The 20161-nt window shown below is 42.3% G+C and overlaps 1 protein-coding gene across 1 annotated transcript; it reads right to left on the bottom strand.

Moving 5' to 3' along the window:
• Nucleotides 1-2550: 2550 nt before the first annotated feature.
• CCT3 (chaperonin containing TCP1 subunit 3) lies at nucleotides 2551-19158 on the bottom strand. The gene is made up of 14 exons (XM_004388483.2): nucleotides 19008-19158; nucleotides 16441-16502; nucleotides 15648-15698; nucleotides 15491-15553; nucleotides 15078-15174; nucleotides 10970-11087; nucleotides 8929-9115; nucleotides 8058-8207; nucleotides 6555-6687; nucleotides 6280-6361; nucleotides 4550-4730; nucleotides 3592-3837; nucleotides 3204-3335; nucleotides 2551-2807 (listed from the first exon to the last, which is right to left on the bottom strand). Exons 1-14 carry the CDS (start codon nucleotides 19036-19038, stop codon nucleotides 2703-2705), a joined length of 1638 nt encoding a protein of 545 aa, XP_004388540.1. The 5' UTR covers nucleotides 19039-19158; the 3' UTR covers nucleotides 2551-2702.
• Nucleotides 19159-20161: the final 1003 nt, after the last annotated feature.

The following is a 20161-nucleotide window of genomic DNA, read 5'->3' as shown; positions in this document are numbered from 1 at the left end:
TCTGTAAGCCTTCACCTGAAGTACAATAAAATATTTAAAAAAAAAAAAAAAAAAGAGACTGCCTTTTCCCCAATTAACGGACTTCTGGCCTTTGTCAAATAGGTGGACGAATTTACGTATGGATTCTCAACTCTGTTCCATTGGCCTATGTATCTGTTGTACCAGTACCAGGCTGTTTTGACTACCATGGCGGTATAATAGGTTCTAAAATCAGGTGGTGTGAGGCCTCCCACTATGTTCTTCTTCTTGAGTAATGCTTTACTTATCCGGGGCCCCTTCCCTTTCCATTTGGTGATTTGTTTCTCCATCTCATTAAAAAATGTCAGACCATGCTTTTGCAAGCCCATTTCCCCACGCCTTCGAAAGTGTTTTACCAACGTATTTTGTATTTCTTTTGAATAAAGTTAAGCATCTCATATTTTGCAGAGGCATTCATTTTTGCTTCCCTGGGAGCTATTTATAGCCTTTGCCTATTTTTCTATAGGCTTTTTCTTAATCACCACGTTCTATAAGTTCTTTGAAGAAACTGTGTTGTTGCAAACAATCCCCTTGTCTTTTTTTTGGCCATGCAAATTATGTAGGTATATTTTCCCCCTACTCTTTTTTTTCAATCCTTTTTTCACCTTGTGCTCTTATGGTTTTATTTTTTTATGTATGTATTTTAATTTTTCAGCTGCTTGAAACTAAATTCTGCCGTAAAGAGCAAAGTAGGGATCCAACTTCATTTTCTTCCCCAAATGGCTACACTGGGACTCTGAAAAAGTTCCCCTATTTTTCTTGAGGAAAAAAGTATTTTTATCTTCTGAGGCTATCAGCTCTGAGAAATGATAAGAACAAAAACAAGAGCCTTGGCCGACTGAGTAGCCAGTTTGGGTAGTCAGGAATTCAAGCTTCCCCCACCATCCAAACAATTCTGCTTTATGTGGGGAAAATAGGACTTGACTGAATCTAGGAGTTTGACAGCAGGAAAGACCATCAACAGTCAGGAAGACGGCAAAACTGTGCTCATGAGTAAGTCTAGTATATAGAGTTCATGCAAGACAGTAGACAAAAGTCACCTGGGTGGCCTTTGAACACTATGTTAGACTTTGAGAACAGAGGGGCTTTGAAAGCTAGACTGAAGAATAGATGGATCTGACGTGCCAGTGAGATTTCCATAGGTTCACAAGTAAAAGGCATTGCAGGTACTTTTAATGACTGCAAGGAAGTCTACTGTGTACAATTAACCAAGTGCTTAACCATCAAAACGAAAACCAGACTGGATTTAGGAGAGTTTAAGAGACAAATGGGAGTAAAGAATCCACAGGGTACAACTAGCTTCCTCCCTCCATAATTTCTCAGGTCTGATGAACAGATTTCTTCAAGATTTTTTTTTTGAGGACAAATCATCATCTCTCTTTAAGGACTTGAAGCTCTGAGGGAACTAACACTGCAAGTAAAGAGGCAGGGATTTCAGCAAAAGGCTGGTGGGCTCATTCAGGGCCCCTTATAAAGGCTTTGGACTGGGCTAAGAAGGAAGCTAAAAATTGGTTGCTGAACAGACCATAAAGGGTCTCCAGCAACCCTCACAAGCCCTTTCCCAACTCACGCCTACACTGTCAGTATAGCAGACTGCCTGCATATGAATTCTGGTCTGACACTTAACAGCTCGTGACACTTAAGACACTTTCTATCTATGCTTTAGATCCCTTGCCATAAACTGAGATACCGCCTTCCTTAGAAGGTTGCTGTTAGGACTGAATGAGTTGACATGAGGAGTGAACAGAAAGTCTGCAACACACCGGGTGCTATGTCCTAGCTATTATATCTACCTAGTAGTTCAATTTAATGTGACTAAGCCCCAGGTCAGGGAGGAGCTAAAAAAGGCTGAAGGTATGAATCATAAGGACAAAAGGGAGAGGGGAAGGCCCAGAAGCTAAGAGAAAGGACCCTGAAGAAATCAAAGGCTGGCCCCGCCCAGCCTCACTACTCAGATGTTTTTCCCCTGGATAAAAACAAAGCCTAAAATGAGAGTTAAATCTTTTGTTCCTGCTAGTAAGGTAAAAAGAGGTCCTACTTTGGCAATACTGTGGCATGAGAATAAGCCAGCAAGTCAGAATGTAGTCTGGAATCACAGAGAACACTGAGAGCACGCCAGGTAAGCTAGAAGGATTCTGAAAGCTACAGAATACAATACAAAACTGAGATGCTTCACAGACAAACCCTCTACATACAACTACAGCTGGGAACACCCATCGTCTGGACAGGTTCCTCCTGTTCTCTGGGTGGTGAACGTAAAGTGGTGCTCTTAAGCTTTGTATCCTTTTATCTTCAAAAGGATCTTCCCAACCAAGATCTACTGAGAAGCCTGAAGAATAGCCAGCCCTTCAAGAAGGCAAATAAAGACAACTAACGACCTCACTCCCATCTCCCTTCGTCCTCAGTGAGGTTTTCTGTCTCTCCCCTTTTTGCCAGGAGGTAGAGATACGACCCAAGGTTGAAAAACACGTAACAACAGTCTCAAATGACTTAGATTTAATCATCGGAAGCAAACTAAATGGAAAGCTTACAATAGAGAAGAATTACATGTCAGTGCCTTTTGCAAACTGAGCTGGGACAGAAAGGGCCTGGGGGCTGCCCCTCAACTTGATCCCTTGCAAAGAAAGACGTCCACAGTGGCCCTGGCACTCTGGCTCTGTGCGTTGAGGCTGCCTGCCCACTGCTCACTCCTGACCAGCATCAGGAGCCCCTCCTTGCTGCTTCTGGTCATCACCCTTCTTTTTGTGGCCTGAGACGATGTCATCAATCCGCAGCAGCAGGACTGCCGTCTAGGAGAAAAACCATAGGGCCCAAGAGGTCAGCAGAGAAGGCAAGGACATTTGTTTTCTTTTAGACGTGCCACCTAGCTCCACCCACAGAATTGCCATTTTATCTGAAATCAATCTTTCTAGAATCTTAAAGGTAAAATGTGGCTCTCTCTAAGCAAAAGGATGAAGCTTATGCTGTGTTACCCTTGCTTTTTCTATGAGCTAAAGAAAATGAGGGTGATGCAATTTCTTGGGAGATCACTGGGAAGAATACTCTTAATTTAGGTGATATTCTTGCCTTCACTACTCCCGCCCTTAAAGAGTGGACTGAACACACTAGTTTCCGCACAGTATAGTGGAAACGTTCTCCTGTCTGCTGCCCTGGCAGAGGAGGAAACAGCAGGGTGTGTGCCTCACCTCCACTGCAGTCTTATACGTTTGTAGTTTCACAGCCAGCGGCTCCCAGATGCCCAGCTCCTTCATGTCCACCAAGGTACCCATCTCACCATTCACGCCCCAAGTCTCACAGTTCTCCTGGGTGTGCTTGGCCTGCAGGTCAAACAAGCAGAAGTAGCTAAAGGGGGGAAAATACTGGGAAAAAGCAAACTGGCAGTGATAACAGGATTGTTAAGGGACAAGGGAAAATCGTAATGATAGTAAGTAAGTCAAAAATTAGGAGAGAACAGAAACTTTAAAGGAACAAGCTTATTGTAAGAACTTGGATAGAAAGAAGGGAACCATCCCCTTAGACCAGACAGACAGCTTTCCCTATCCCATCAAGAGACCAGCATGGAGAGGAACTCACCCGAAGGGAGGTAAGTAGACGGATGGTGCTGGCCCCACAGTTCTGGATAAGGGTACGAGGGATGACCTCTAAGGCCTGGGCAACAGCCCTGTATGGCCACTGCTCCACACCAGTCATGGCCTTGGATTTTTCTGTCAGTGCATGGGCCACAGCCATCTCAGAGGCCCCACCCCCTGGCACCAGCTGAGGGTCCAGAAGGACGTTGCGACACACTTGCATAGCATCCTGGAGGTTGCGTTCTACTTCCTTGGGGAAGCAAACAGACAATATGAAGACAAAGCTTGATGACTCAGGGACAAATCAGAGGCACCAAAGGATTTCCTGCTTGCCAGGGACAGTAAACCAAGGAGCAAGGTTAAGAAAGGTCCCTAATCTCTACTGGCCAGGGCAGATACTATTTAGCTGGGAAGAATGTATAACTCATACGACTGCAAAAGGTGAAGTGGGGTGTGTGAAATTAGGCTTTCTTCCATCATACTAGAGTTATACCCTACCGTGGAGCCCTGGTGGCGCAGTGGTTAAGAGCTCAGGCTGCTCATCAAAAGGTCAGGAGTTGGAATCCACCAGCTGCTCCTTGGAAACCCTATGGGGCAGTTCTACTCTGTCTTACAGGGTCGCTATGAGTTGGAATTGGTGCCCCAGCAACAGGGTAGGCTTTTTTGGTTATACCCTATTGCCCACGTGCCCTCCCCGGTGTTCTTTAGGAGGCTGCATGGTGTAGCGCAAACACTCCCCTACTTATTACTAGCTGAGTGTCTTTGGGCAAGTTACTTAACTTCATTGAGAAAATAAAAAGACTTATAATTTTAACATAAAAAATAAAAAAGTAATAGAGATATTTGTGGCTACAGGTCCAACTTAAACAGTAAACAGGCCAATAGGATCTTAGGCCCTCTGGTGAACTCTGAAGAAGTGGAATGACCTACTTCATCTGGTCACACTTCCATGGCTAACTCACCGAAAGAATCTCTTTGCTGGCCCCCCGGAGAAGAATGGTGCAGGCCTTGGGGTCTTTGCACTCTGTGATAAATGTGAAGTACTCATCCCCGATTTTCTTGATTTCCAACAGGCCTGCTCCTATCCCAACATCCTCCTCCCTCAGTTCCTCTGGTCGGCTGGCTATCCGGGCCCCACAGGCTCTATGTGGGGTGGGGGGTGAAGAAGTAGATTATTTCAGATACTTGTACTCACCTCCCTTGTCCCTAAGGTCTGTGGCTAGGGATAAGGGCAAAAGAGATTGCTAGAAACATTTCTACATCACTTCAGAGGTCCTGGCTGCCTGGTAAAAAAGTCTTTCAAACCTATATAAGTAATGTTTCCTTAAACAAATACAGCTTTATTAATAAATGTGTATATACCTAAGGCAACTACTACAACCAGATATACTTTAATTCAAAACATACTTTGTGGTTATTAAAACCTGTCCTGGGAAGATAAGTTTTCATGCACACTTAACGTTTATATACCATATACAGTCATTTCTAGATATAACCTGTCCTGTACTGCCCAGTTAGGTCTCCAAGCCAGTAATACAGCTGCACTAAAGAAGATACAAAAGGTCAAGCAAGAAGAAAGGTGAGTAAGTGCCTAAGGATGTGCATGACTCAACTTTATTGCATTTAGGACTCATTTTTTATTTGTCATTCCTTCCCCCACTCATGGGCATGCAGGGCCAACTATGCAAATATATGTATGCACAGTCTGTTCGGAGCAAACAGAAGTATAATATTCAGTTTGGATTTGTGATATATTATGTCAGAAAATACCAGAGTTAACCTCCTTTTTATAAACTAGTTTTAAAAATCGATGGTTGCCTCAATATGGATGAAATTGAAAACATTATACCAAGTGAAGTAAATCAGCTGCAAAAGGACAAATAGTGTATGATCTCACTTATATAAAATAGGCAAACATATAAACCAAAGATCATTAGTAGTTACATGTGGAATCGCGAGTCAGAACTGACTCGATGACAATGGGTTTGGTTTTACAGGGGGTGTGTTTTACTTAGGGGACACTGAATTTATGTTAATGGGGATAGAATAATTTCAAAAAGGATAGTAACAATGGTTGTACAACATGAAGAATATAATCATGTCACTGAATTACATTATGTAGAAATTGCTGAATCGGCAAAATGTCTTCTTGCATATATTTTCACCACAATTAATTTAAAAAAAAAAGATGGTATCTGTGAAAAAACATTGTGCAGATATAGGAATGCAATCTAAAGTTGCACTAGCAAATGGCAAGGATCCAAATCAAGGAAACTGATTTTTCTTCTATATTCCGAGCCAGTCAGTACAGACTATTCTGGAAACCTCATTAAGAGAGAGTTCACTCAGAATCATCATAACAATAGAGAAAAGAACTCTTTTACAAACAGTTATTTTAGGTATAATGGACACCTAGCAAGGTAGTGATCACAGATGTAGCAGCATAAGCTGTGCACTGCTGACGAGGGACAATACAGAAGAGGCTCAGGCAGTGGACAGCTAACTGTTGGGCTAGAGGACTTCAGGAGGGCAGGAAGGCAGACAGCCAAAGCCAGGTGATCTCCACCTGTAACCAATCTGACTGGACTCTTTATAAAACCTTTTCAAGTAACAATGCTAATGACTATACTATAGAACTACAAAATGGAAACACAGGGGAAGGAGGAACCTTCTTTTAACCTGGCCTACTCACCTAGCAATGCGATTATTGTCTGTCTTCCGGACTCTGCGAATGGCTGTGATATTGGCCCGCATGAGGTAGTGCTGAGCTAAGTCTGCAAATCCAAGAGTAGAGGTGTCAGGCTGGAAGAAAGAACTCTGAGTTCTGGCCTGTTTTCATCCTCAACGTACCCTAACAATCACACATTTATTATGTTCGGTCTATGCCAATATACAGGGGAAAAAAACCAAAAGCTACCCATCCTCTTCTACCTCAAAGGTAGGTTGGAAAAATGGATGGAGTACTACCTGAGATGCCCTTTTCTGTGATGACCACATCGGGCTTTAGTTGGATAATGTCCTCACACAGCTGCTGGATGTACTCTTCTTCCATTTGGAGGATTCGAGTGAAGTCTTCCTCTCGTGTGATCTCAATGTCAGTCTGGGTGGTGAAGAAAAGTAGCTCTGATTTAAAAATTCCTGGACTGGTGTGGCTCCTCAAGATCATTCCAACTACCACATTCCCTCTGCCCAGTCCTCTCACAAATCCCAGAGTGTAAGTTAGAATAATATTAAGCTGTGACCTCACACCTCTGTAAACCATTTTAGGTCTAGCTATCATCTAGTTTGGAGCCCTGGTGGCGCAGTGGTTAAGAGCTCAGCTGCTAACCAAAAGGTCAACAGTTCAAATCCACCAGGCGCTCCTTGGAAACCCTATGGGGCAGTTCTACTCTGTCCTACAGGGTCGCTCTGAGTTGCAACTGACTCACGGCCACATGTTCTATGGGTCGCTTAAAAAGACAGTTTTCAATGGCTCAGTTACAGTCCTTGTATGGATACACTAGTATTCACTTAATCATACCTTTAATGTTGGACATTTAGAGTATTTCCATGTTTTTGTTAGAATAATGTTACAATGAAAATCCAGATTTTCAAGTCTTTGCACATCTAATAATTCCCTTAATTAAACAGGTTTTTTTTTTTTTGATCACCTAGTTTAACTACTCCATTTCATCATAAAGCAACTAGAACTCAGTCAGTCACAAGCCAATTAGTGGAGATTTGGCCTAGAAAGGTCTCTGGCTACCCAGTTCAGTGTTACTTCTGTCCTGCCAGCGTGTATGGTGATTCTAGGTCTCAATTTTTCCCACTAATAAAGTTCGATTCTTGTTGCCAATCATTGTTTCTTGCTGTTAGGTGCTGTCAAGTCAATTCAGACTTGTAGTAACCTTATACGACAGAGTATAACTGCCACATGGGGATTCCTAGGGAATAATTTTTATGGGAGCAGATCACGAGGTCTTTTCTCCCATGGAGTGGATGGTGGGTTTGAACCACTGACTTTTCAGTTAGCAGCCGAGCACTTAACCATTGTGCCACCAGGGCTCCATAATCCTTGTTTGCTAAGAGCCTATTACTTGGGTTAATCTGAAGATGAAGCCTGTGAGTCTCCTGTCCTCTGGAAATTCTCCGTTACCACTTTTCAAAGTTGAATTAACTTCTACCCTATGTTCTCCTGATGCACTGGGGAAGGAGGCAGCGTGGTGTGGAATTGAGGCAAAACAGGCTGGGTTCAAATACCGATTTGTCTTCCCGAGGCAAGTAACCTAACCTCTCTGAGCTTCAGATCTCTCACCGGTAAAATGGAGTCAATACCAACTACTTTAAAGAGTTGTAAGGAGCGGAGATAATGTATGTAAAGAGCAGTAACTGGCAAAGAGTAAGCATGCACTTAACATACGTTTATTTACTTTGCCGTATTAAGAGTCAGATTCTCACGTCCACTTTAAGGAATGGAGCCAGGAATCTTACCTGGCTTTCTCCTTTCTTGTATTCCAGAGAAGAATCCAGCAGCACAATGCGAGGATTCTTGATGTAGCGCCGCATTCGTGGATGGGTCACATCCTTGTTAATCATGACTCCGCGTAAGACACAGGAATCTTCAATGATGCCCCCAGGTATCTGAGCAAAAGGAGACCCACTTTAACCCACAACCAAGAAGAGACAATTTCTCAATCTCTTTTCCACGTGTTTATTTTCCAAGTACCTTTCTCCATGAAGCTCAAACACACAAATATGGCTGCAATCACATTTTTTTTCCCTCTAGGAAGCACATCAATCTTGGATCATGACATCCAATTTGAAGGTCAGCTAAGACCCAAAGAAATTCAGTGACTTGACAAAAGATTTAAAAGAGCTCAGATCTCTTCTACTTCCTTATAGATATGCCCATAGAATTTTATGGCTGGGGCACCATCTACTGGCCACAAGCTATTACTGCTACTTTTTATTCTGGGGCTTATTAAAGCCTTTTGCCCTAAAATTTGGTGATTGCAGTCAGGTACACAAGATGAGATTACCACCACACTGTACAGCTTTCTTAGGCTCATATCCTGACCAATAGTGACTGACACATGTACAAATGCACAAACATGGAAACACCAGTAAGTCGATCCCCAGCCCTTGTAAATATTGTGTAAGGACAGCAGGGAAGGTAACAAAACCATTTCTGAATTCCTCCTTGGTACCCTCTTTTAAGTTTTTGTTTTCCAGGCAGCAAGTATGGTGGTTCTTCCTTGTTCTAACTAAAGAGATCTTGCTCTGATTTAAACCTATTTCCCCAAGTGGGATGATTTGTGCTAGACGGTGATTTGTCCCAAAAGCACACCCTGGAAGCATTTACCTTTTCCACCCTAGCGTATTTCTTGATGTCAATCTCCTTCCGACCGCTCTCCTCAAACTGTACTGTCTTGACAGCATCAAGCGCAATGCTGCAAGCCAAAGAGGACCACCGACTGATTGCTTTGGTAGTAATGGAGCTGTTGATGATGTTCAGCATCATATCACGGTTATTGATGTCGACAGGGGTACTGGAGAAAAAGAAACAAATAGTATGCTCAGCAGGCATCTTGGCTATTTAAAGACATCTCTCATCCGTATCTCAGTGACTATATAATGGACCAAGACGCAGAACTAGGGAAATCTGTTCCTTTGTGGGAAATTAAAATGAAAATTGAGAAGTAAACTTATCCTTCCCTCTTCCTTTCAAGGTTACAACTAATCTATCCCTGGAAGGTGTTTCAAATAAATGCCTCAGTAATCTGTTCCCATGTCCAACAACTCTCTACCCTTAAAACAGAGCTCACCCTAAAATAATTTGTTCTTTACCTTCTCCTTCAACCAAACTCTTCAACTTCTAAGACTTGGATAAGACACATTGTCTATGAAACCTTATCCCATAACTAGCCAATTCTGTGAATTCCTCTTGATAATCGCCATCAGTTTGTACTATCCATTTTGAACACCTGATTCTTTTCTGTCTAGCATCATGATACATGGTGCTGCATAGTGTTTTACTGTTCCTCTAGTCGCCCCCACAAGATCATAGATTTCTGCACAGAGAGACTACAGTAAAACCTGTGAAAGCTGGAAATGGTGTAAGGTGGAAGCCTGTCAGAGAAGGAAAACTCAATTTTCCACTAAAAGGAGCTACAGAAAAGCGGTGAAACTGCACCTTGTCAAAGGTGGAAAACTTGTGAGACCCTGAAAAACAAGAAGGCAGTTCTGCCGAGTTCGGCTCTCACACGTTGCACTGTATTTAAAACCATAAAAAGAAGAGACCTTGGATAACATCTAGTCCGAATTTTCACCTATTACTAAAATCTCTTTTGTAACAGTGTAGGACACACAAAATGCAATTAGTAAATAGCTGTTGAATCATGGACTTTATGGAAGAGGCAACAGTTCCAAAAGTATTATCTAAAATAAATGTACGTATAGCCTTGTTCGGAGGCAATTTTGCTTGATGAAAAAGAAAAAGAAAGCTTCCTAGTGGTTCAGCTCCACATTCAATAAAATCTTTGGACAGTTCTACAACCTTGCAGAGATTAGTCCCTAAAAATAATTTACATCAAACACTTCATCCCCTAAGAGTGCTAGACAGAGATATTACTGTACACTTTCTGTTTAACAAACAGCTTAATACAAAACTCACCAAATTACTAAAAACTTACGCACCGTATGATCTCACCATACAAAAAAATAGAACACTGCAGTTCTTTTAAACAAAAATCTTTATCAAAAACCCTCGTTTTTGTGACTTCCCATTATGTCATGATTTAATTAACATTCTCTGAAGTTAGAAGCTGTATATTTCCATATTCTCTTCCTTGCCTTATTAGCACTCAGCGAACACAGACTAACAGCAAGTTCTGTGATTATTAGATGGGATTCAAAGAGCATTTTCAGTCCCAGTCCTTGTGATTTTAATGGCGTAATGGCTGGCTATCATCCTGCACAGCACCTTATCACAGTACTGAATTAGCTATAAACACACATGATGGCAGGATATTATGATATTACAGGCTAATACCTAAGTCCTTAACATATTTCTCCCACTAGAATCTAAAACCTTGAAAGGCAGGCATAGTTTACTTACTACATATTTCCCATGGCAGTGCCTAACACGAAAGATGGCAGATACCATGCAACTGAAATATATTATGAAGAACTGCTCCTAGCTTTTTATATTTGTATTTGTATCTCTCGCCATTTTCTAAAACTTCTCTTCCCCTTTTCCCTCCCTTCATTTTGCTCTCCTCTATCTCCTTCTCACAAACTGACACCAGAGTGTGACATGCCTGGCCTTCCTTTACCATATAAGAACGGGTCAGTCTTCCAGGCCTCCCACATCTGACAGGCCCGTTTTCTGGCCTTCCCAGTACCTGATTTTCTTAAGGGTGCTGATCATATCATCTAATGCCTTGCGGTAAGCACTGATCACCACTGTTGGGTGCATCTGCTGCTCCAGGAAGTGTTCAGCCACAGACAGCATCTCCCCTGCTGAAAAAGGAGACAAACACCACACAGTCAACTTTTTAAAAGCGCCTGGATACAAGGTAACCTCACCATACCTCCAAAAATACACTACCTTTTTCTAAAACAGATTCTCCCCAAAAGACGTGCCATTTGACACTGCTAATACTCATCTGTCAATGTGCTGTACTAGAGTGGCTTCTGTGTTACTATGATACTGGGAACTATGCCACTGGTATCTCAAAAACCAGCAGGATTACCCATAGTGGACAGGTTTCAACAGAGCTTCCAGACTAAGACAAACTTGGAAGAAAGGCCTGGTGATCTACTTAAGAAAATTAGCCAATTAAAATCTTACGGATTATCAAAAAAGTGAAAAGTCAAACTACAAACTGGGAGAAAATTTTGGGGAATCATATATCTGATGATGATCTAATACCCAAAATACATTTAAAAAAACTCCTACAACTTAATAACAAAAAGACAAACAACTCAATCAAAAAATGGGTATAGGACTTGAACATTTTACGAAAGAAGATATTCAAATGGCTAACAAGCACATGAAAAAATACTTCTGTAACTATTAGAGAGATGTAAATCAAAACTACAATGAGATACCACCTCACCCCTATTAGAAAAGCAATGATTAAAAAAAAACAGAAAACAACAGGTGTTGTTGAAGTTGTGGAGAAACTGGAGCCCTCAGCCATTGCTGGTGGGAAAAATAGTACAGCTACTGTGGAAAAGAGTTTCAAAAAGTTGAACCTAGAACTACCATAAACCAAAAAAAGCAAACTCATTGCCATCAAGTTGGTATCGACTCACAGCGACCCTATAGGACACAGTAGAACCGCCCCATAGGAGTTCCAAGGGGCGACTGGTGGATTCGAACTGCCGATCTTTTGGTTAGCAGCCAAGTTCTTAACCACTACGCGACCAGAACTACCATAAGACCTGGCAATCCCAAGCCTAGGTACGTACCCAGAAGAAGTAAATGCAGGAATGCAAACAGAAACCTGTACAACAATGTTCACTGCAGCACTTTTCAAAACAGCTGAAGTGTGGAAACAACCAAAATGTCTATTAACCAAGGAACGGATAAACAAAATGTGGTACATACACACAATGGAATCCACTCAGCTATAAAGAGAAACAGTCCTCATGCATGCCACAACTGAACCTTGAAAACATCATGCTGAGTGAAGCTGTTAAAGGACAAACACTGTATGCTCTCACTTACATGAAATACGCAGAGACCAAAGATTATTAGTGGTTACCACTGTTGGCAGTGAGGGGGAAAGGGGAGCTTTTGCTTAGGAGGCATTGAGTTTATGTTAAAGGTGGTGGAATCATTTGGTAAAGGATAGTGAGGATGGTTGCACAACTTCAAGAATGTAATCAACGTCACTGACTTGAACATGTAGAAATTGTTGAGATGGTGTATGTTTTATTACGTTTTCATCACTCACTCACTCACACACACTCACACACTCACACACACACGATTTTGTCCAATATACTGCTGGAAGATGAACCCCCATGATGGAAGGCACTACACAACAGCTGCAGCAATGAACTTAAGCACACCAACAATGACGAAGATGGTGCAGGACAACGTTTTGTTCTGTCATATATAAGGCTGCTGAGTTGGAGCCGACTTATACAACTAATAATACTATTCTAAATTTTATACTTTGTACAAGCCACTCCGTTAAGAAAACACCCTTATCTGACCTATTTTAAATGGTCAAAGACTGATGCTTAAATTTACTTGTGCTCTTAATATTTCTAACTAAATAACTGTTACCAGGTTTTAAAAAAGGCAAAAACTTCTCACAAGACTCAAAAATAGAAAAACATATGAAGAGAAGCTGACATGCTTGTTATTACCTTAGCACCTAAGGATGTAGCCAAATTGCTGGTACTTAAAAAAAAAAAAAAAAAAAAAAAAAAAGAGAGAAAAAACTTTACAACTAGAAGAATATCCACAAAAATGTACAAAACTTGCCCTCTGGATAATGAATTAGTGGTAAAAATGTCCCCTTTCGGTCTTAAAAGCCTGTGAGTAGCCAGCTAAGATACTCCACTGGTCTCACCCCTTTGGGAGAAAGGGAGAATGAAAAAAACTAAGATACAAGGGAAAGATTAGCCCACAGGACTAACGGACCACGACCACCACGGCCTCCACCAGACTGAGTCCACTACAATTAGATGGTGCCCAGCTACAATCACCAACTACTCTGACAGGGATCACAATAGAGGGTCCCAGACAGAGCTGGAGAAAAATGCAGAACAAAATTCTAACTCAAAAAAAGACCAGACTTTACCGGCCTGACACAGACTGGGAAGACCCTGAGAGTATGGTCCCTCGACCCCTTTAGCTCAGTAACGAAGTCACTCCCAAGATTCACCTTTTAGCCAAAGATTAGACAGGCCCATAAAACAGAATGAGACTAAAGGGGCACATCAGCCCAGAGACAAGGACTAGAAGGCAGGAGGGGACAGGAGAGCTGGTAATAGGGAACCTAAGGTCGAGAAGGGAGAGTGTTGACATGTCCTGGGGTTGTTAACCAGTGTCATAAAATAACATGTATACTAACTTTTCAATGAGATGCTAGTTTGTTCTATAAATCTTCATCTAAAGTACAATTGAGAAATATATATACAACTAAAAAAAAGTCCCCTTTCTTTTAAAATTTGTCACACACACGTTTGTTTCTAAAAAAAAAAAATAGTAAGAGGAATGTAAAAATCCTTTTTGTCAAAAAAGCCTTTTGCACAAATTGCTTGTACTACCTGCACTGACACATTTTAAATCTACACCAATGCAGCACGTGCCCAAATGTTTAAATTCAATACTTTATCCCAATTCCTCAGTAACCGTCATGCATATTAAAGGACAACTGACAAATATTTTAAAAAATACTTAAGTAAGATGACTTAGAAAAGGATATGCCCTGTTAAAGAATAGTCAGAAGAGTAACATATAAGAAAGATATCTTTAGGGGTGACCAAGTTTTGTTTAAGTGCCTTAAAAATCTGATACCTAGACTCATGGATACCTCATGGGTATCTAATGTCGCCAGGACATTCAACTACATGACATTATTAAATTCTGTCTGACATCTACACCTCAAATTTTACAAAGGAAAGAAAAGAAAAAAAGGTGAGAATGAGAACTCTTTTCTCCTGTTTCAATCTCTTAGGTAAAGGATGCCTGCCGTTCAAGTGTTTCTTTGAAGTGCAGATCTAGCCACATGTAATTCTGAGTCTTGCAAAAGAACTGGATCTAAAGATGTGACTGGTGATTCAGCCAAATTTCCATCCAACTCACCATTCTCAAAAGGCAATATACAAATAATTTAAAATGCTGCTTTTTAAAAAAAGATGCTACTATAATTTTGTTGTAGAGACCCTATCATCTTAGGCACATGGCCTAACACTATAAATTGACATCTATTAACTTAATTCTTCTCATTCTCTAATAATACGTTGCTGCAATTAGATTTTTTCAAATGAATGCCTTTATTATAAAAATTTTGCCATTAACTTGAAATTTATACAACGAATAATTAACTTTTCAACAAAATAAGCAAAATTTTCAGAAGAGAGTGATCCTTTATGATCCTATAGGAAATGAAACGATTAGTCACTAAAATTAAAAATGATTTTATTCAACCAGATTTGCACAGCTTATTCTATACCACCATGTTTTACACTCACTTGGGGAAAATAACGTAGAAAATCAGCAACAAGTTATCTGTTGTTGTTAGGTGCCGTCGAGCCAGTTCCGACTCACAGGGACCGTATGTACAACAGAATGAAACACTGCCCATTCCTGTGCCGTCCTCACAATCACTGCTATGTTTGAGTCCATTGTTGCAGCCACTGTGTCAATCCTATTGTAATTAGTGGACTGGTAACAGAATTTCCTTCTTAAAACATGACATGTATTTCTAGCAAAAATGTTCACATTTCAATCCAATTTTCCTTATCAAGTTCCCACTGTCCTCTTACCAAGAATAATTACCGATGTGGTCCCATCTCCAACCTCTTCATCTTGGGTCCTGCTAATTTCTATCATAGACTTGGCTGCTGGATGCTGGACTTGAATCTGAAAGAAAAACATATGCTCCCACTGAATCGACAGTACTCGAGGGCCTCCTGACCCTTCTACTTGGACTAACTCTTGAGCTTCTTGCTTCCATACTTACTCCCTTTCCTTTATTTCTTTACTACACCATAAAAGATTAAAATATCTAAGTAAGCCTTGTTGCCAAGCCCCTTTCTTTTTGGGAAAATATGTTACGCTAACTCAACTATTAAAGCCTCTTGAGGACAGAACTATTATCTTTTAGCACCATCTACATACCTCTATACAGTTCCTACGTATTTATAAGACTGTTAGAAAGCAAAATGAAAAGTCACACCTCTCGAAGAATGGCATTGCCATCATTGGTCATTACGATGCCTCCCATTGGGTCCAAAAGCATCTAGTAAGACAAAAGCAAAAGTTATATTTGACTGTCTCAGATAACAGAAACGGAGAACTTGTAGTCTAAGACCGTTAATAAGAGATTAACCTACCTTCATCATGGACTTAGGTCCCAAACATGTTCGGATGATATCTGCAATAGTCTAATGGACAGAAAGCATAAAACGTGTAAGCACCAATCAGAAGCCAGTGTGAATGTGCTGGTGGGGCGGGGGGAAGCATTAGGGGGAAGGGGACACGAGCAATGCACAGAGTCAGTGTTTTAATTTGAACGATGACGCTTCTAAACTAAGGTTGGCAACAACTTTAGACATAGCACGCTGTGTCGCTAGCTCCTCCCCCACCTCCTGGGGACTGCTTTCAGGATAGATACAGAAAGAAATGACTTTTCACAAGAAAAAAGGGAGAATGCCTCCTAGAGCTCCAGTCTCCCAGCAGTCCAGACAACTGCAAGCTCCTGTCTTAGAATTCTTTTCCATGACAGTGGCTTCCACACCACTCAGGTCTGGAGCCACTCCAGTCTTTCATTCAAAAGACTGAATACCTATCCAGGATCTACAGTGAGCACTAGAATACAAAAGAGGATGAATACATAGTCTCGCCGCTCAAGTAACTCAGACTAGTATGGGAGACGAACACAAACAAAACATCATAAAATAATATACAGCAATAGAACTATGCACAGGTTAATACGAGAAAACTATCGTGCCTAACTCAGTTGGTGCTAGGACTCCCCGCCCCCTGCAACCAGGGAAGTCAACTTTTCCTCAGCCTAATCACACTCTCAAGTCTAGATGCATAGGATACTTACCACTACAAAGCAATACTAGCAAAAAAAAGCTGGAGGCAAACTACTATAATCTAAACACTTAAAAGATAAGCTACCTTGGCGGCATTGATGTTTCCAGACTGAACTTTCCTTCCAGATTCACGCTTTGTGTTCTGGCCTGAAACAGAAACAAACAAATAAAATCCAAAGGGCAACAGCCCAGGATTACTCCAGTGCACATAAGCTATTTAATCCTGGACCCCTGAAAATAAACTAAACATACCAGCTTCATGGGTGTATACATAGATCAAAACTTATCAAACTGTACCCTTTAATATGTGCAGCTTATTGTATATTGACTATACCTCAAAAATAAAATCATGGAAGTAACATATGTATGGCTATTTACCTCTTTATTTACGTCAACCCCTGGTATACTAGGAAATAACCCATAAGCTTCAAATCTCTGGACTCCTGGTCATCACTTTCCCTCTAACCTTACATTCATGTATTTATAGCAAGGATCCATAACCAGCGATTCACGAACGAGCCTCAGTGGGACAGTGAACACTGAGATTATATGAGAAAGTGGGAGATCTTGCATTGTTTTCAGGGGAGGGGATCCATAGCTATCATCAGAACCTCAAAAGGCTGATGACCGTAAGAAAGTACGAATCGCTGCTTTACGAAGGGAAAGTTTGTTGTTGTTATTGTTAGGCGCCGTCGAGTTGGTTCCAATCCACAGTGACCCTGTGTACAACAGAATGAAACACTGTCTGGTCCTGTGCCATCCTCAGAATCCTTGCTATGCTTAAGCCTACTGTTAGAGCCACTGTGTCAACCCATCTCGTCCAGGGTCTTCCTCTTTTTCACTGACCCTCCACTTTACCAAACACGATGTCCTTCTCCAGGGTCTGGTCCCTCCTGATAACATGTCCAAAGTACTTGAGACGAAGTCTTGCCATCCTTGCTAAGGAGCATTCTAGCTGTACTTCTTCCAAGACAGATTTGTTTGTTCTTCTGGCAGTCCATGGTATAGCCAATATTCTTCACCAAAGAAAGAGTTTGGGGATTCATACCTTCCTGCTTGTCAGGGGACTGTACTCTGACAGTCCTTGTATAATTATTGATGGTGTTCCCTTTCACTCTTAAAAGTGTCCCAGTTTGCAAGATAAATTCTATGGTTACCTCATGCCTGGAGGTAGTGAGGATGCCTCCGTAACCTACTCACTATACTAAGAACCGACTACGTATTTTAACACGGAGTCTGATTGGTTACAGCCACTAATACCAGGGATTAATTCAGATGAAAAGGGCTTGCACAAATGCACCACTCACCCCAGGGCCCTCTTAATGGAGATAAGACCAGGCAATGGTTGTAACTAACACAACATAATGCAATTTTTCTCCCCTCTCCAAATTATACATTCCCCTACCATCAGAATCAATAAATCTTTCTTTCCATCCAAACCAACAAACGCGTTGCTGTGAGTCGATTCAGACTCATAGGGACCCTATAGGACAGAGGAGAACTGCCCCATATGGTTTCCAAGGAGCGGCTGGTGGATTCGAACTGCTAACCTTTAGGTTAGCAGCCAAACGCTTAAGCACTGCGCCACCAGGGCTCCTCTTTCAATCCAGTCCCATCAAATCTAAACACTCACAACCCTCAGAGTTTACATTCCCGTCTCAGGCAGTGGTTAAAAACCTGCATGGATCTACAATCCATCAGAAAATAAAGGTTTTTTTCAGGGTTAAGCAAGTTTCTTTCCTAAAAACAGTTATCTCCTAGCTATAGAGAAAATGAATAAAAACTCTGAACAGCATTCTGTATACAGAAGATGTAAAGGGAGGGGAAATGGCTTGTCAGGCATCTTAGCTGGTCCTGCAGATGGGGTACAGAATGGGGTACCCACAATGGAAACATATTCGGGGAAGACAAAGAAGGTGATGCTCATTAGAAAGAAATTAGGAGGATTCCCAAGAGGAAAGAGAGCCAGTCCTGTAGTTTTGGGAAAAATCAGGTGGTTAGTGGGAAAGATTACAATGCAGGGGTCACTGAGGGAATGATTACATTTGAAGACCAGTGAGGAAAGCAGGGATACTTAAGAACAGGGGTTACTGAATGGAAATTCAAGAGGGACTGTTACTAGAACGTGACCAAGGAAACCGCTATTTGCCAGACCCTCTTTTGAACAACTTACCTACTTATTTAATTCTCACAATTATACGAGAAAATGTTAACCTCATAATACCGATGGAAACACTTATATTGGGTAATTTGCCCAAGGCCACACCGCTACGAAAGGTTAGATCAAAAATAGAAAGCTAGGCCTATTAAAAACCTTTATTCATTCAGCTACAACACACAGAAAAGCGTGCAAGGGGATTAAGGAAGGGAGCACGGGCGGGGGGTGAGAAGCAGGGCAGGGAGTGGGAAGAAGCCTCCTGGGGCGAGTACACACAAAGGGACTCGGCGAGGGAAAGGGTCAGTTTGCGTTTGTAAAAAGAGTGGTATGAGTCAAGGTAAGGGAGGAAATCCAAAGAAGGGGCTTCCTAACGGAGAACGATGACTGGGAGGCTCAGTGGCCGGGCCAGGGCAGGACGGGGCGGGGGCAACACTGAAAAGTGTGGAGGGATAGGGGCGAAAAGGGAGCCCTTCCCCTGCTTCCCCCGAACTCACTGAGCACGAGCACGGGACGATGGCCCATCATGGCGGCGCGATGCAGAGCCGGGTACCCTAAGCTGGGGGAACCGGCAGAACCTTCTGGAGAGAACCACCGACAATCCCAGAAAACGCTGCCTGCTTAAGGCTTACAGCTAAACCCGCTACCCTCCGGGCCGCCACCAGTCACCGCACTCACTTCCTTGACTGGCACTAAAACAGACCAATTGTCGTTCTTAGCCCCGCCCCCTACGCAAGAACGTCTGGGCAAGCTAGATAGAGAGAGCGCGATGATGGAAATGGGAGGGCACAGGCGCTTGCGCAGTAAGGTGGCCGCTCCCGGCCGCGTGCGGCTCGAAGCTCAGCGCAAGCGCCAAAGCTCGGGCTAGTCGGCATCCCACTGCGCATGAGCATCAACTCCTGGGGAGGGTGCTCGGGTAGAGGCTTTGGATTAACGCCTCAGGTGAGGTCATTAAGCTGTGTCTTGTGCCTCGGCTCCTCTCGGACGGTGAAGGTCAAGGAAGGGGTTACAGTGTCCACTCTTGTTCCGGTCTTAGCAAGAAGGAGAAAGAGAAGGGCGGGACTTAAGCCGGCCGCTGAGGGGAGGCCTAGCAGTTTGTAGCGGTTGAGATGGGAATGGTAGTCCTGCAGAGGTGGGCGGTAACGATCCTTTCTGCAGGGCACGCTGGGAGTTGTGGATCATCGCCTCTGGACTCTTAGCTGTGCGTGGAGCTTTCCCTTAGGCGAATGCTTTCTACTGAAGCTGTGAATGGTATCAGAAGGTGATGGCTTACGTTTTCCCCGTTACCTAAAACATTTCCTCAGGTATTCTCTCTAGCGCTTTGAGGTTTTCTTTCTCCTCGACCATTTTCCTCCCCTTCCCTCCAGTTTTCATCCACTGAGCTGCTGGTCCATTAGAGATGACAGGAGCCGGAGTTTTTAAGTTGCCGCACAGGACAGAAAGGACTGATGTTGCAGACATTAAGTATGGAGAGAACACCGTATTAAGGCAGAGGGTAATTGGTGCTGCCTTCTATGGGGATTTTGTGGTCCATTCTTAGATTAAGGTTTGGGTTTGGTGAAATTACTATTTCCTCCAGAAGAAAAACCAAACCCGTTGACATCAAGGCTATTCCGACTCATAGAGGAAGCAATAATAATAGAAACAACTG

Source organism: Trichechus manatus, unplaced genomic scaffold (assembly GCF_000243295.1).
Source record: "Trichechus manatus latirostris isolate Lorelei unplaced genomic scaffold, TriManLat1.0 scaffold00213, whole genome shotgun sequence".
NCBI lineage: Eukaryota > Metazoa > Chordata > Mammalia > Sirenia > Trichechidae > Trichechus > Trichechus manatus.
This window is presented reverse-complemented; position numbering and strand designations above follow the sequence as displayed.